The sequence below is a fragment of the Mirounga angustirostris genome, unplaced genomic scaffold, assembly GCF_029215605.1.
Source record: "Mirounga angustirostris isolate CCGP_5_RB_7025 unplaced genomic scaffold, mMirAng1.0.hap1 SCAF_6, whole genome shotgun sequence".
Classification (NCBI taxonomy): Eukaryota; Metazoa; Chordata; class Mammalia; order Carnivora; family Phocidae; genus Mirounga; species Mirounga angustirostris.
The window spans coordinates 103,210,490-103,225,317 of NW_026991714.1; the positions used below are offsets into that span (position 1 = coordinate 103,210,490).

The following is a 14,828-nucleotide window of genomic DNA, read 5'->3' on the forward strand; positions in this document are numbered from 1 at the left end:
CACCGAGTGGAAAGAGTCAGGAGAGGCGGGGTTCTGGGAGAAGGAGGCGGTGATGAGGGGAGGAGGTGGGGTCAAGGTGCAGAAGGGGTGGGGCGCACTCCGGAGCCTAAGTGGGGTGGGAGCACGAAGATGGCTGCGGCCGAAGAGGAGCCGAAGCCCAAAAGGCTGAAGGTGGAGGCGCCCCAAGCGCTGAGGTGAGCGCTACTCGACGTAGGGTGGAGGGTGACGGCGCCTGTCGCTAAGCAGGGCCCACGTGGGGTTGCGCGGCTCCGGCAGCGAATGGTGTTCTCGCTGCCAGCATGGGGCCAACGCACAAGGACCGGCTGCTCGGGGAGCTGCCCCCACGGCGGTGACCTTTCGCCCGGCGGCCAGCCCAGTATGGCAGAGTAGCTGCCTACTCCGGAGCGGTTCCGGCTGCTCTTGGCCAATCAGAACGCCGGCTTGGAGAGCACCTACTCGGCTGTGGGCGGGCTGAGGGCGCCACGTGGGAGCCTTCCCCTGGTTGGGGTAATGTGACCCTGGAGGACCAGAGCTGACCAGAGCAGAGTCTAATGCGCCCACCTCCTATTCCCTGGGGTGGGGACGGGGGGGGGTAACGAGGAGGAGGTCCAGCGACTGCTCTACCCTGGGGCAAAGACAAAATTCTTGGGGATTTTTCGTAAAGTGTCGCTGAAGGTCGCCTTGACCTTCCTTTTTGTACATACTCTGAAAGTTGACACCTTTGAAGATCCTGTGCAGGGACCCAGATACCCCGCCTTCGAGGCTTTGCGGGGGCGGAATTTCGCAGAACAGATAGGTAGTGTTTTTTCTTTTTTTCTTTGCACTTTTTGGCAGCAGTTGAAACAGTTCCGCCCCTAACACCGACCTACCTCACGTGTGATTGATGTTGCAACTTTTTAAAAAAGTTGTTTGTTAAAATATTCCCTCTTAATAAGTATAAAGTACAACATGCACAGTCCTGGATGATTTTGAAATGTTTGTTGGAAGGCATTGATTTTTCTGTCTAAAAATAGACATAAATTGATTTAAAACTATTGGGACTTTCCTTGATGATACAAGACAAGTCTCATTTTTTCCAGCATCATCCTTCTTCACCCCCGAAAGAATGAAGCATTCGTAAATGAAAAGGAAAGGTCAGTTAGGGGCCTGGTAGTGTTTTCATGCTGTTTTGAATGGATGGTGATCAAATCCCTGCCAGTGCCTTCAGTGTATTCCTACTACCCTCAATTAGTGTGCTTACCTTATTAAAAATAATAAACTTTTTTTCTTATAACAACTCAGGATGTTTTATTTTTACTTTAAGCTTTCAGACCATAGAGTAAATAAAGCAAAGGCTTTTTGAATCAGACCTACCTGGGTTCAAGGCATGTGCTTTCCCTACTTTGCCCATTAGTAGTTATTTCTTTAAAGGTATGTCCTTCACAAGTTTCCTCTACCAAATTAGAAGACAGATGCAACTTTTCCCCACTATCCCACTAAACATATGGCTCTTAGATTTTTCCTTATGCTAATGCATTTTCAGAGCACTTTCCTATTTTACAGATGAGGAAATTGAAGCTTCCTAATGAAACAATTCGTTAAGGAAATATGAATCCAGAGTGTCTGGGTGCAAGTCAGTTGTTTGACTCTACTGTTTCTACTTTTATATAACCACCCACGAAACACTTCTCTCTGCTTATGTATCCTTAAAAACAATGATAAATAATGTTTAATACTTAAGTATGTATCAGGCACTGTTTCAGCAATTTACCTATTTTAACTCATTCAATCCCACAGCAACCCTAGAAGGTAGATACTATAATTATCTTCATGTTACCAAGGAGGAAACAGGCATAGAGATGTTCAGTAAATTGATCAAGGTCACCCATCTAGTAAGTGGTAGGGTTGGGATTTTAATCCAGGTAGTCTGATTCCAGGTCTGTGCTCTTAATTACCATGCTATACTTAACTGACCTCAAACAATTATCCAAAACCCCTTATTTTTGTTTCTCTACGTTTGCTTATTTTTTGTTGTTGTTAATGTACATAACTTTTTCTGTCGTTGCAATATATAGGCATATCATACTTAATTCTTAAATATACAGAATGTATTGTATGTGTCATTAGTGTTTAAAACTTGTGAAAGTCCTGGGGTGCCTGGCTGGCTCAGTCGGTAGAGCATGTGACTCTTGATCTCAGAGTCATGGGTTCAAACTCCATGTTGGGCAAAGAGCTTACTTAAAAACAAAAATTGGAAAAGTCCTTAGGCAACTAAAGCTCATGTTGTATATCTACTTAGTGCCATCTGTAGACATGAAGTTAAAAGATTAGACACTTGAGTACTTGAACAAATCTCTTAATTTTGTGTGAAGACCTTTTGGGATTAGCTATTCCTGCTTTTATTATATTTGGCTTTAAGGGTTGCAGTGTGATAACGCACTGAGTGGTTGGACTGCATGTGTTATCTATTATGACTGGCTTGACATTTAAAGGGCTAGCTACCAGTTTTGGTTGATTTTAAAGGGGAACGGCTTATAAAGCCTAAGCAAAATTTAATGTATAGAATCAATTGGTGGGGAAAAAATAATTGTATGAGACATGTTTGTAGATGTCAGAGAAAGTACTTAGGACTTTGAGAATTTCAGTTAGCTCTAGGGTAGTAGTTCTCAACCTGGTGAAATTTTACCTCCCAGGGGACATTCTTGGTAGGGAGTGCTAGTGGCACCTAGTAAGTAGAGTTCAAGGATGCTGCTTAACCTTCTACAACGCACATGAAGCTCCCTACAACAATAAAGATTATCTAGCCAGAATTAACAATAGTGTTGAGATAGAAAAAAAAAAAAAAACAAAGGAGAGCATCTGACGGGTCTAGCCTCCCTTTTTCAGAGATCCATTATTTTTCTATGTTGGATTGCTTTTCAGGCTGTAGCAGTTACTAAAGTTGTGAAGAAATAAGCAGGCTCTAACATGTTTTCCCATTGGGTTGGGGAAAAGAAGGGCACATTAATTGAGTGCCGACGTTATTATACTAGGTGCCTTATATATGCTATCTCCTTCAATGTTTCCAGCAACCTGTGAGGTAGGTAACAATCCTTGTGTCACAGATGAGGTATCTGGGGCTGAAAGAAGTTGAGAAGCATTTTCGGAAACTGACCCCTAGATGAATATGTTCCATGATGAATACCTATATTTAGGACAACTCATTTTCTTTTCTTTCCTTTGGAAGTCTCATCCTAGCTCATTTCTTTAGCGGTCACCTCTAAGAGGATCCTGTTCCTTCGAAAGCTTATTGAACACATGCCGAGCCTTTTTTTCAGACCGTCTTTAAATGGCTGCTATTTTAGGCATGGTGCTAAAAATTTGGTGCTAATATGTAGAGAGTTAAGACGCAGATACCATCTTCCTGGTGGGAAATGAGTAAGGTTTGGGAAGATGATACCTGAGCATTCTGAAAGATGACAAGGAGTTAACCAGGTATGAAGTAAAGTGTCTGGCTTTATAGGGAAGTTTGTTTGGAGGTAGATGGGAAAGAGCTGCCTCTGTCGGGGAACTACAGATGGTTTGGTCTGACTGGTTCAGAAAGTAGAGGGCATCCAGGCTTTGTACTGGACAGGTACTGGATCACATGTGTGATCTATCGCTGTATCCTTAAGTTCTCAGAACCTAATTTTAACTGTCTGCTGAATATCTCCTTCTGAGTGTCTTGCTGACCCTTCAAAGTCATATATATCAAACTAAATCCATCTGTTGTCCTAAATCTGCACCTTCTTCATGGCCCCTGTGTCTCTTAATGGCACCACTAACTTCTCTTTCTCCAAAGTTTGGAACCTAGGTATTTGCTTCATTTTCCATCCACATATAGTTATCAGAGTTGGTCTTTTCTTCTTCAGTAATGTTTCATAAACGCCTTTCCTTCCATTCCTGCTGCCACAACTCAAGCATAGACTTCATCTTGCTTAGACTTTGTTGGCTTCCTAACTAGTCTCTCTACCTCCAGTGTCAAGTTCTTCCTAATCTTCAGGCATAACTTTACTTGTTCATCAAAGCAAATACTTGTAAGCTCTGAAGTTGATTTTAGGAACGGTTGAATCCTAAGAGCCCACATCATAACTCTCTGCCATTAGCAATTAAAGATCGATCCAGGTCATGACTTTTAGTAATATTAAAAAGGAAACAAAGTGCAGTTCTCCAACCAGCAAATATTGAGCTTTTCTCAAATTATTGCTTCCTAACCATTTCACTTCCCTGGAATCCTTTTATTCTTTCCCTGTGTGTCCTACCTCACTATGGACCCTGTGTTTTAAAATTATATAGTAAATATAGGAAGAAAAGTCTGTAAGTATCTTAGGTGACCAAGTAACAGCTTTAGTAACCCCTTCTTCTAAAACACATTTTTTTTCTCTTTCAGAAAATTGTCTGGAAGATTATTTTTACAAACTGAGCACACTGTTCCAGGAGTGGTCTCTTGGGAGGATTAAATGAGGAGACTATATGCAGACTGGAAAGGAGCAAGGATGATCATGTGCCCTTAGTGTGTTGCGTAGTGCCTGGTCCTTAGGAGCTGTTCAATTAACGTTTGTTGAATGAATTATTAGCACAGCATAGAGTGGGACTGAAAACCTTCACTTTTCTAGACCTTGTATTTTTAATAACACAGTCTAAAATTGAAGTTGGTGGCTCTTCTTTGGATGTTACTACATGCCGTTCGCTTATATTCACAAATGTAATCCTTTAAGATTAAGGCTTTGGACTATCAAGGAAAGTGGAAAGCAAAAGTCTCCTGAGGTACTTTGCATGGGTGTCCTAATAAGGTGCTTTCCTGGGCATTAGATGCTGGGACAGAGTGAGGGAGGTAGAGAGAGAGCCATGGGAAAGCCTGTATGGATGGTCCTGGGTGTCTAGGGACAAGTGTGAAATGCTTAAGAGCTCAGGGAAGGTGGAAAGGGTTCTAGGAAAAGACATAGGCATTGAAAACTGTGTTTCTGATTTTAGGTATAGGCCCAGACTGAGTAACACTAAATAAAACAAGCTGAGGGAGGCCTGGGTGGTTCAGTCGGTTAAGTGTCTGCCTTTGGCTCAGGTCATGATCCCAGCGTCCTGGGATCGAGTCCCGCATCGGGCTCCCTGCTCCGCGGGAAGCCTGCTTCTCCCTCTCCCACTCCCCCTGCTTGTGTTCCCTCTCTCGCTGTCTCTCTCTCTGTCAAATAAATAAATAAAATCTTAAAAAAAAAAAGAAAACAGAAAGATACAGGTATATTGGAGAAAAGATAAACATCTCCAGGGACTAATACAGGGAGGAAACATGCAGTTAGACTCTGGGTTCAGGAGCTGGTGGAAATAACTGTGCAGGGGAACTGGAGTCATACAATGGATGAAACTGGGAGCCGGGGTGGTGGTGGTGGTGGTGGTTGTGGGGGGGCCTGGATGAAAAGAAGGCTGAGTGCCTTTGCTCCTGGCTGTTGCTTTAAAAAGCTGTGGACCTGAAGAGGCAGCACAGAAACGGCTGAGTGGCCAGATGGCTCAGAGTTGGGAACTGTAATTTTCACACTGTCACGTACTACAAAAGCACCAAGCTTGGAGGTCATGTGATCTGGAAGAGGGATGACCTATCTCAAACCACCAGAAGAACAGGAAGGGAAACTTTGAGCCTGCAAACATAATGAGGAAGAACATTATTTAGAAAATAAGCACAACCATCAGGAGATTAATTCACTCAAAATCTAATGGAATTCTCAGCAATGTCAAAATGATTTTTAAGTATTTCAGAGATCCTTAAAGTAGTAGCCATTAAAAAACAGGTTACGATTCAAAAATTAATAATAGATACGAAATAAATAGCTATATAAATGAGTAAATGGAGTTACTGAAATTAAAACAAAAAACTAGGTTGATCAAACTCTACACCAAACATATTTGAGGGGAAAATTAGTAAATTGGAAGATAGTACTCAATAATTCACCCAGATGTAGCATGCATGCTGATTTCAATATCTTTTCTAGAATAGAGTAAGAAAATATGTACAGCAATTTTTGTGTAAGAAATTCTTACCTTCTCAAGGCACATCAGTTTGGTTACTTGTAACAACAGCCTCTGGCTATTTAGCTACATTTAGTTACTAGTAAATCCTGCCATTTTGCTGTTACCTGCAAATGTGGGATTATAGATATGAAGGTAGCCGATGTGATCCTTAATCACTGATCACTCACAAAATTAGGAATGATTAGAAATGATATTGAAGTGATTATGTGGCTGTTTGCCTTCTAGAGGCTGAGGCTGGACTTCAGTGCATCCCTAGTAGAACCATTTCTAAGTCTTTAAGGGACTCAATTAACTAATATAACTGGTAACCCCAGCCAAATAGGACTCATTCTAGGAATGCATCTCTTGCCTCCATTGTCCTCGGGTATGTTGGATTTGTTTCTCACATATGCCATCTTAATATAACAAGAAAGATGGCATTTCTCAACCCCAAGCCAAAATCTCCTGAGTCCAGTGGAAGAGATTTTCCACATCCATGTATCGGTTTTGAAAATACTTTGATTGGAACTGCCTAGGTTACATACCCACTATTGAGCCAGTTACTATATCAGAGGTGGGGATTTTGGCCAGCCTTGGATATATTCTTTCTTCTCATCCTGTGTGTCATGTGTGCCAGTGTGGATGTGGGTGGGTTTGTGAGCCAGTGGTGTTTGTATGTATGGGGTGTAGATGGAGTTCAGGGGGGTACTCTAATAACTCCACCAGGGCCTTGTAGAGTGAAGGAGGTAGTGTCATTCCTTCAGCATGAGAAAAATCCATAGCATAGAAAACCCCATTTTTATAGCATGTATAGAAAATATTTGTGAAAACAAAGGAACCAGCCCCCTACTGATAATCTCATTCCTCAGGGTCTAGCCAAAGTCTGTCTTCTTTATAAAACTCTCCTAATCATCCAGTTTGGAAATGCCTCTTCTGGCTGTTTGTACTTTATACTTTGCATTACTGCTGTGCGTAATGTGCATGTTTTATCTCATGCTGCTTGAAGTCAGGAAGCTAGTTGAATAACTCTTAGTGCCTCATAATTCATTACTTCATTGCAATATAACAGGCTCTAAACTTTTGTTGAATAAATGAATTTTTTTTTTTAAAGATTTTATTTATTTTTTGACAGAGAGAGAGAGAGAGAGGGAACAGAAGCAGGGGGAGTGGGAGAGGGAGAAGCAGGCTTCCCGCTGAGCAGGGAGCCTGATGCGGGGATGTAGTTCTTGATCCCAAGAGCCTGGATCATGACCTGAGCCGAAGGCAGACGCTTAACATCTGAGCTACCCAGGTGCCCCGAATAAGTGAATTCTTAAGTAACTCTTACAAAGATGTTTTATGATTATGTTTGTAGTACTCAGTGTTGTAAAATGGATTCATGTATTAGCAGTAAATTCTTACCTGTTTCTAAGAGTTGATAGAGTCCTTACCTGAGAACACTTCATGGTTTTTGGACCTTTCATTTTTCTTATTATATGTAGTGAGGTTGTATACAAAAGAAACCCAATACCGCAGGACAGTAGAGGCAAGAGATGCACTCCTAGATTGCATTTTTGTTCTTTCTGGTGACTGTAGTGAACTTTGACTATAATAATAATTTCTTGCATTTGTCCATTGGGAAAGTTCCTTCAGAAGTAAAAAATATACTTCTGCATAAACAGTAACATTTTATTAAGGCCCTGTGGTCAGTGTTTTCTTTCTTTTTTAAATGTAGAATTGCTTATCTGGCAGAGGAATAAATTTTCTGAAAGAGTGAATTTACAAAGATCTCAGTCACCTATCAGAATGATTGATCTTTTTCCTTTGGGTTTGCAAGTCCTTAATTAGTGAGACTATTTGCAATGTAATCAGAACTCTATTTTTTTTTTTTTAAAGATTTTATTTATTTTTTAGAGAGCGAGCGAGCGAGAAACAGCATGAGAGGGGCGAGGGTCAGAGGGAGAAGCAGGCTCCCCGCTAAGCCGGGAGCCCGATGTGGGACTCGATCCCAGGACCCTGGGATCATGACCTGAGCCGAAAGCAGACACTTAACCATCTGAGCCACCCAGGCGCCCTAATCAGAACTCTAAAAACATTGAGGGTTAGCAATACTATTCTTTTTTTAAAAATTTTTTTGTTAAGATTTTTATTTATTTATTTGACAGAGACACAGAGAGAGGGAACACAAGCAGGGGGAGTAGGAGAGGGAGAAGCAGGCTTCCCGAGGAGCAGGGAGCCCAATGTGGGGCTTGATCCCAGGACCCTGGGATATGACCTGAGCCGAAGGCAGATGCTTAACAACTGAGCCACCCAGGCGCCCCAGCAATACTATTCTTAATTTTGTAGTGTACTGTGTAACATAATGTACTATGTAATCAATGGATAATACCACAAAATGGTCTTTTAAAGAAAACACTCTCTGTTGACTCATCTAGGAGGGGGTCAGTTGAAAACAAAATATAGCAAAAGAATCAAATTCAGATGTCTTAGGTTTTTCTCAAATTCTTTTAGGCTTGATATAGCAATATAAACTGTTTTACTCCCTGAGCCCTAGAGCTGAAGTTTGAAAAACCATGTAAGTTTTTGAGTAAACAAGTTGAAATAGAAGAAAATTATTTCCTTTAAAAACAAACAGTTCAAATATGTTGTCTTTGAAGTTAACCACATTAGAGATTTGAACATTTTCTTGTTTTATAGGCATGACTGAGGGAAGTCTTAGATTCCTCCTAAAATAGAGTTTTTCAGAAATTTTTTCCTAAAGAGAGATGAGACCTTAGTTATCATTGTTACTTCTTAGTTTTGTTGAAGATTAAAGCTGTTAAGCTGTAGAAGTGTTGCAGGCTTACACCCTCAGTTATGTCTCTTTTCTCACACACTCAAGATGAACTGACTATATTCCCTTTTATCATGGGATAGCATGTTGACACATATGGAAGTATACTGACAAAATTCTACTTTGTCTTGTTTTACATAGCACTTATCCAAATGTATAGAACTGGGTAGTTATATTTGAAATATTACAGTAAAACGTAGTTACACTATTTAATTCAGTAAGTAGTACTCAATGTTTAGTATTAAAAATAATATTTTAGGGTGCCTGGGTGGCTCAGATGGTTAAGCGTCTGCCTTCGGCTCAGGTCATGATCCCAGGGTCCTGGGATCGAGTCCCGCATCGGGCTTCCCGCTCCTTGGGAGCCTGCTTCTCCCTTGTTTCTCTCTGTCTCTCATGAATAAATAAATAAAATCTTTAAAAAAAAAAATTTTTTTAGTAAAAAAGAAAGGAAAAGATTTGTCTTTCGGGGAGGGGTCTATGGGGAGTATAGATTCTTCTCTACATAGTAGGTTTGACTTCTTTAGGTCTTTTCCTATGTTTGAATATTGTAAGGATGCTCTATAGAAAAATATAGAAACTTCTAGATTTACACTCACAGATCTTTAGAATTGGGAGAGATACTAAGATTTCTTGGCCCAGCCTACTATATTAGGCAGGAATCCCTTCTTTAGTACTCCCCTTCGCCTACTTGTGTACCATTCCTCCCCAAGATTCAGCACAAATAAGGGAAGAGGAGTACATTTTTCCACTAATGGAAACACGTACACACCAGAGACCTTTGACTTGTGTGAAGCTTGAATAAACTACATTCCTGAGAAGATTTGTTAATATCCCATAGATACCAAGTCCAATTCAGAGCTCTTTAAATGATCTGTTGACCAAGGTGTTGCATCTTTATACTCATAAAACAGGTCTATACTCATTAGCAGGCTCTCTAGCCTTTCCCTTTTAGAAGCTATTCGCTTTTAGAAGTGTTTCCAAAGACTGCTGGAAAATGCTGATGGGAGTGGGGGGTAGGAACAGGGGTGGGAGGTGATGACTGAGTGCAAATTCCCAGGTAGGGTGGTACCTCCCAGAGCTGAGGTTTCCTGCAAATTATGGAGTTGGGGTGTGAAAACAATAGCATATCTCAGCCAAGATGTGCCTCTGAAAGTTTAATTTACAATTTCATGTGATTTTTAGAAACTCTTTGGACATGTTTTAGAATCTTTAGATTATTAGTGCCTGATGAGGTACTTAAAATCAGTCTAATATTTATATTGTACAGTTGAGAGAACTGAAGCCCAGAGAGGTTAACTGATAATCAGTCAGGTAATATAGCTAGTTACTTAAAGCTGTGAAGTATTTGAGTTGAGATTTGATCCCAAGTCATACCCTCTGGAACAAGAAATGAAGTATCTGTTTTCTTTGAAGTTTTTTGTTTGTTTGTTTTGAGATAAGAATAACATACTTAAAGATTTTATCAGATGCTTTCCCTTACCTTATCTTACTGATCCTCACATGAAGGTAACAGTCTTCAGCTGAGGAAATAAACACAGAGAAGTTAAGATTTCCGAAGTAGTGAGCTCTCAATTCACACTCAGGACCTAGGACTCATATTCCCTGCTGTTTACATTACATTTATGAAGCTGTAAATTGAGAACTTGTCAAAGTGAATTGTGTGTGTTCTAGATAAGCACACTTAAATAGTGTGCATTTATTTAAATAAATTCTGTGGCACTGTGTTTGGTAACCTTGTTTAGATTTTTGTCTTTCAAGTTCTCTTATTGACACATGTGTAGCCTACCCCCCTCTCCCCAAGAATAAATACTGTATTCCCTTGTGGGATATACTTAATGGTATGCTTTGCAAATGGATTAACTCCTTAAACTTGAATTTTTAGCAGATTTCTTTTCAGCCACTTTTTTTTTTAAAGATTTTATTTATTCATAAGAGACAGAGAGAGAGAGAGGCAGAGGAGCTGAGCAGGGAGCCCGATGCGGGACTCGATCCCAGGACCCGATCCCAGGACCCTGGGATCATGACCTGAGCCGAAGGCAGACGCTTAACCATCTGAGCCACCCAGGCGCCCTTTTCAGCCACTTTTAAAAAAAATTTTATTTTATTATGTTATGTTAATCACCATACATTACATCATTAGTTTTTGCTGTAGTGTTCCATGATTCATTGTTTGCATATAACACCCATTGCTCCATTCAATACATGCCCTCTTTAATACCTACCACCAGGCTAACCCACCCCCCCGCCCCCTCCCCTCTAGAACCCTCAGTTTGTTTCTCAGAGCCCATAGGCTCTCATGGTTCGTCTCCCCCTCTGACTCCCCCCCCTTCATTTTTTCCTTCCAACTGTCTTCTCTCTCTCTCTCTTTTTTTAACGTATAATGTATTATTTGTTTCAGAGGTACAGGTCTGTGATTCATCAGTCTTACACAATTCACAGTGAATTTTGAGCAGATTTCTAATTAAAAAGCCTTGAGCAAACCAATTTTGCTTATGTTTAAGAGTTAAAATGTTCAGTTTAGAGAGCAATTTCTAGTAAGTTTTAATTTACTTTGGAGATTTTGTACTTTCCCCTGATATTAATAATTTCAATCTTGTCTTTAGCATTATCAATTATAATAATATGAGATAACTATTATTGATTAGAAAGTGTAATATGCCCAATATTACACAATTCGTGAGTGGCAGAGATAGGATTCAAACCTGAATCTGTCTTATTAAAGATTTTTCATAATTAGATACAATATTCAGATATCATGTAACCAACAGCAACAGGAATCAATGGTGATTTGTATGATTAAAAAAGTTAAGCACACCCTTTGCTTCAAAAAGTATTCCTATATTATACATGAAACAAGTACTAATAATCCTCTAAAAAGCTATTAATCTTTTAATACTATCAGTAATTTGAAATCCTATGAAAATGTTCTACCAGATCTGAGATGGTAGTGATGAGAACTCCTTTTCATTAAAAATGACCTACAGGGGCTCCTGGGTGGCTCAGTCGTTAAGTGTCTGCCTTTGGCTCAGGTCCTGATCCCAGGGGTCTGCCTTCGGCTCAGGTCATGATCCCGGGGTCCTGGGATTGAGCCCTGAGAGTCAAGAGTCCGAGAGTTGGGCTCCCTGCTCTGCGGGAAGCCTGCTTCTCATTCTCCCACTCCCCCTGCTTGTGTTCCCTCTCTCTCTGACTCTCTCTCTGTCAAATAAATAAAATCTTTAAAAAATAAAAAAAAATAAAAATAAAAATGACCTGCAGTCATTATTAGCCTTGAACCTCATATAAATAATAATAAAGGCAGCCTTTTAAAAGAAATGAAATGTTCTGTTAGCCTTTTTTTTTTTTTTTTTAAGATTTTATTTATTTGACAGAGAGAGACACAGCGAGAGGGAACACAAGCAGGGGGAGTGGGAGAGGGAGAAGCAGGCTCCCCGCCAAGCAGGGAGCCCGATGTGGGGCTTGATCCCAGGACCCTGGGATCATGACCTGAGCCGAAGGCAGACGCTTAATGACTGAGCCACCCAGGCGCCCCTGTTAGCCTATTTTTAAGAATAGGACCACAACATTCATTAAGTTCAAATGATATTTAAAAACCTCAATTTCATAATGCTTGATAATCTAGGAAAAAGGAAGGGGGGAGGGTAATAGAGATCTGTGAACAGGAATGGGGAGGTAAAAGGAGGTGATAAAAAAGAAAAAGGCTCAATTCTGTTTAGCTATTTCTGATTTCTAACCTCCAACCTCAGATACCTCATCTTTTCAGCTTTTTACTGAGCTCTGAGCTGTGAATGAGAGTTTGTGAGAAACTTCTTGTTATGAACTGGGTACTATTAAGGTTTTTGTCTAGCTTTGTGTATGCACCTGTGAAGTGAGTAGTATAGACTATAATGCTTTTCAAACTACATCACGGCTCAGTTTGGTTGTAGCACAACTGGTATTTTATAAAAGGAAAATAGAAAAAAAAAATCAGTGCATTGAATATGGTAAGCATTAGTATTGCTTTGTGAAACATTGTTCGATTAGGTATAAGTATAGCATACTAGGTTGCAATTAAAATGTATTTTTCACAGTGCCTTTGGTTTTCTATGCCAAAATTTAGTGGCTTAAAATAATAACCATTTTATTAGAGTTCATGATTTCGTGGGTCAGGAATTCAGACGTGGTTTGGCTGGTTGATTCTTCTGCTCCATGTGGTATTGACTAGGATCACTTGGAGGTATTTAGCTGACAACAGGTCTGGTCTGGAGTGTTCAGATGGTCCTTACTTACTTGTCTGATGCTTTGTTGAGGATAGCTGGAAAGCTTGGCTCAACCCTACTTCTCTTCATTTCCATGTAGTTTGTGAATCTCTCCGTGTGGTTTCTTCAGCCTCTTAGTTGGGCTTCTTATGTGGCAATTCAGGGCTCCCAAGAGACCAAGCCAGGAGCTGGCAGTTCTCTTAAGGATAGCCTGGAATCTGTTATAGCATCACTTCGTATACCTATTGGTCAGAGGAGTCATAGGCTAGCCCAAATTCAAGGGGAGGGGACATAGACTCTTGTCTCCAGGAAACTGAGGCCATTTTTTAATCTGCTACAATTATGGTAAAATAATTTTGGAAAACATGACTGAATCATATTTCCAAGCTTTTATTTCTGTTATTGCCCCTTGAAAGATACTTTTTATAGTCCCCCCTTCCCCATTGGAAAATATGTCTAGTTTTGGTTTCAAAGTTCAGAATTTAACTTAAATGTATATATTATTTTTCCATAAAATACTGAGTGTTTCTGGTTTTTGAAGAAATGATTTAAGATACAAAAATTTCTGTGAAGTCTTAAGTTTGCTATCTGACACTACCTAAAAAGTCTATTCGGCATGAGAAAGGAGCTGCCTCCTTATAATGCCTAAAGATTATATTTGGATTTAATAACCCCCTTCACATACAGGCCATCTGAGGCTGTTATGTTTTTGTTGGAAACAGAAAGAGTGAGAAATCTGCTTCTGTTCCCCACACACATTCCACCACTTTTCAGTAAAGAAAACAAAAACGTTGAATAAAAGAAAATGGAAAACCATTCCAATATTTATAAAACAACCAAGTAGAAATGATTATTTCTTAGGACATTTTTCAGATAAAACTGCATATTCAATTTGAGACCATATTTATTTTTACTCTTATAAAGAAAATGGTAGAGACTAGGGGTTGGAAAAAGGATGTATCTAAGGGCTATATAAATAAATTTGTTTTGGAACCTTTTGTGAACATTTGTGATTTCAACTTCTGAGTCTTGAAAGATTTGATAAGCAAGGAAGGCCTCAGTAAGCCCTAAATTACATTCACATAGCTGAATGTCTAGGAGGGGGAATTTACTTAGCTTGATAGTAAACTTAGCCACTTGCTATTCATTGTGTACCCCTAAATTCTAGCAGAGTGGTGAAAAGATGTTTTTGTCAAAAATCACTCTTGTGATTTTGACAGAAATGAAATTGTGGTTGAAATTTTGAAAAATTAAGAGATCTAAGTAATTATTCTTGGTTTTAATTAAGAATCTTAGTTAAATTAAAGATTAAAATGGCAATTCATTGGCATTTTCATTCATTCATTAAATAGATTTAATCTATTTAAGCATATATGGGAACAAAGGAAGTAATTTCTGAAAATATTTCAGATGGTGTTCCATTGGGAAGCTCTCATTGGATCACTGCATCTTATGGGGGACATCGTAGTGTGGTGTTCTGAAATTTGGATATTTTAAAAGTCTCAGACTTATAGCAGACTTTTGGGGTTATTCTAGTGACACTGTGTATGTACTGTAGGAATTAGCCCCAGTTCTAGAGTCAAACTACTAAGAGTTTGGATTTCTGTTCTATAATGTGTGACTGGGCAAGTTATTTAACTCTGAGCTTTGGGGCACCTGGGTGGCTCAGTCATTAAGCGTCTGCCTTTGGCTCAGGTCATGATCCCAGGGTCCTGGGATTGAGCCCAGCATTGGGCTCCCTACTCAGTGGGAAGCCTGCTTCTCCCTCTCCCACTCCCCCTGCT

General features: G+C 39.9%; 1 protein-coding gene across 5 annotated transcripts in view; it reads left to right on the forward strand.

Moving 5' to 3' along the window:
* The first annotated feature begins 52 nt into the window (after positions 1-52).
* ADK (adenosine kinase) overlaps positions 53-14,828 on the forward strand; it is a 508,350-nt gene continuing 493,574 nt past the window's right edge. For 3 of the 5 annotated variants that reach the window (XM_045878144.3, XM_054508227.2, XM_045878147.3), the window contains exon 1: positions 53-194. In XM_045878144.3, coding sequence (XP_045734100.1) covers positions 130-194 — 65 coding nt within the window. In that variant the 5' untranslated portion in view covers positions 53-129. The remainder of the gene's footprint in view (positions 195-14,828) is intronic. The other 2 variants (XM_054508228.2, XM_064594856.1) reach the window with 2 other exon arrangements.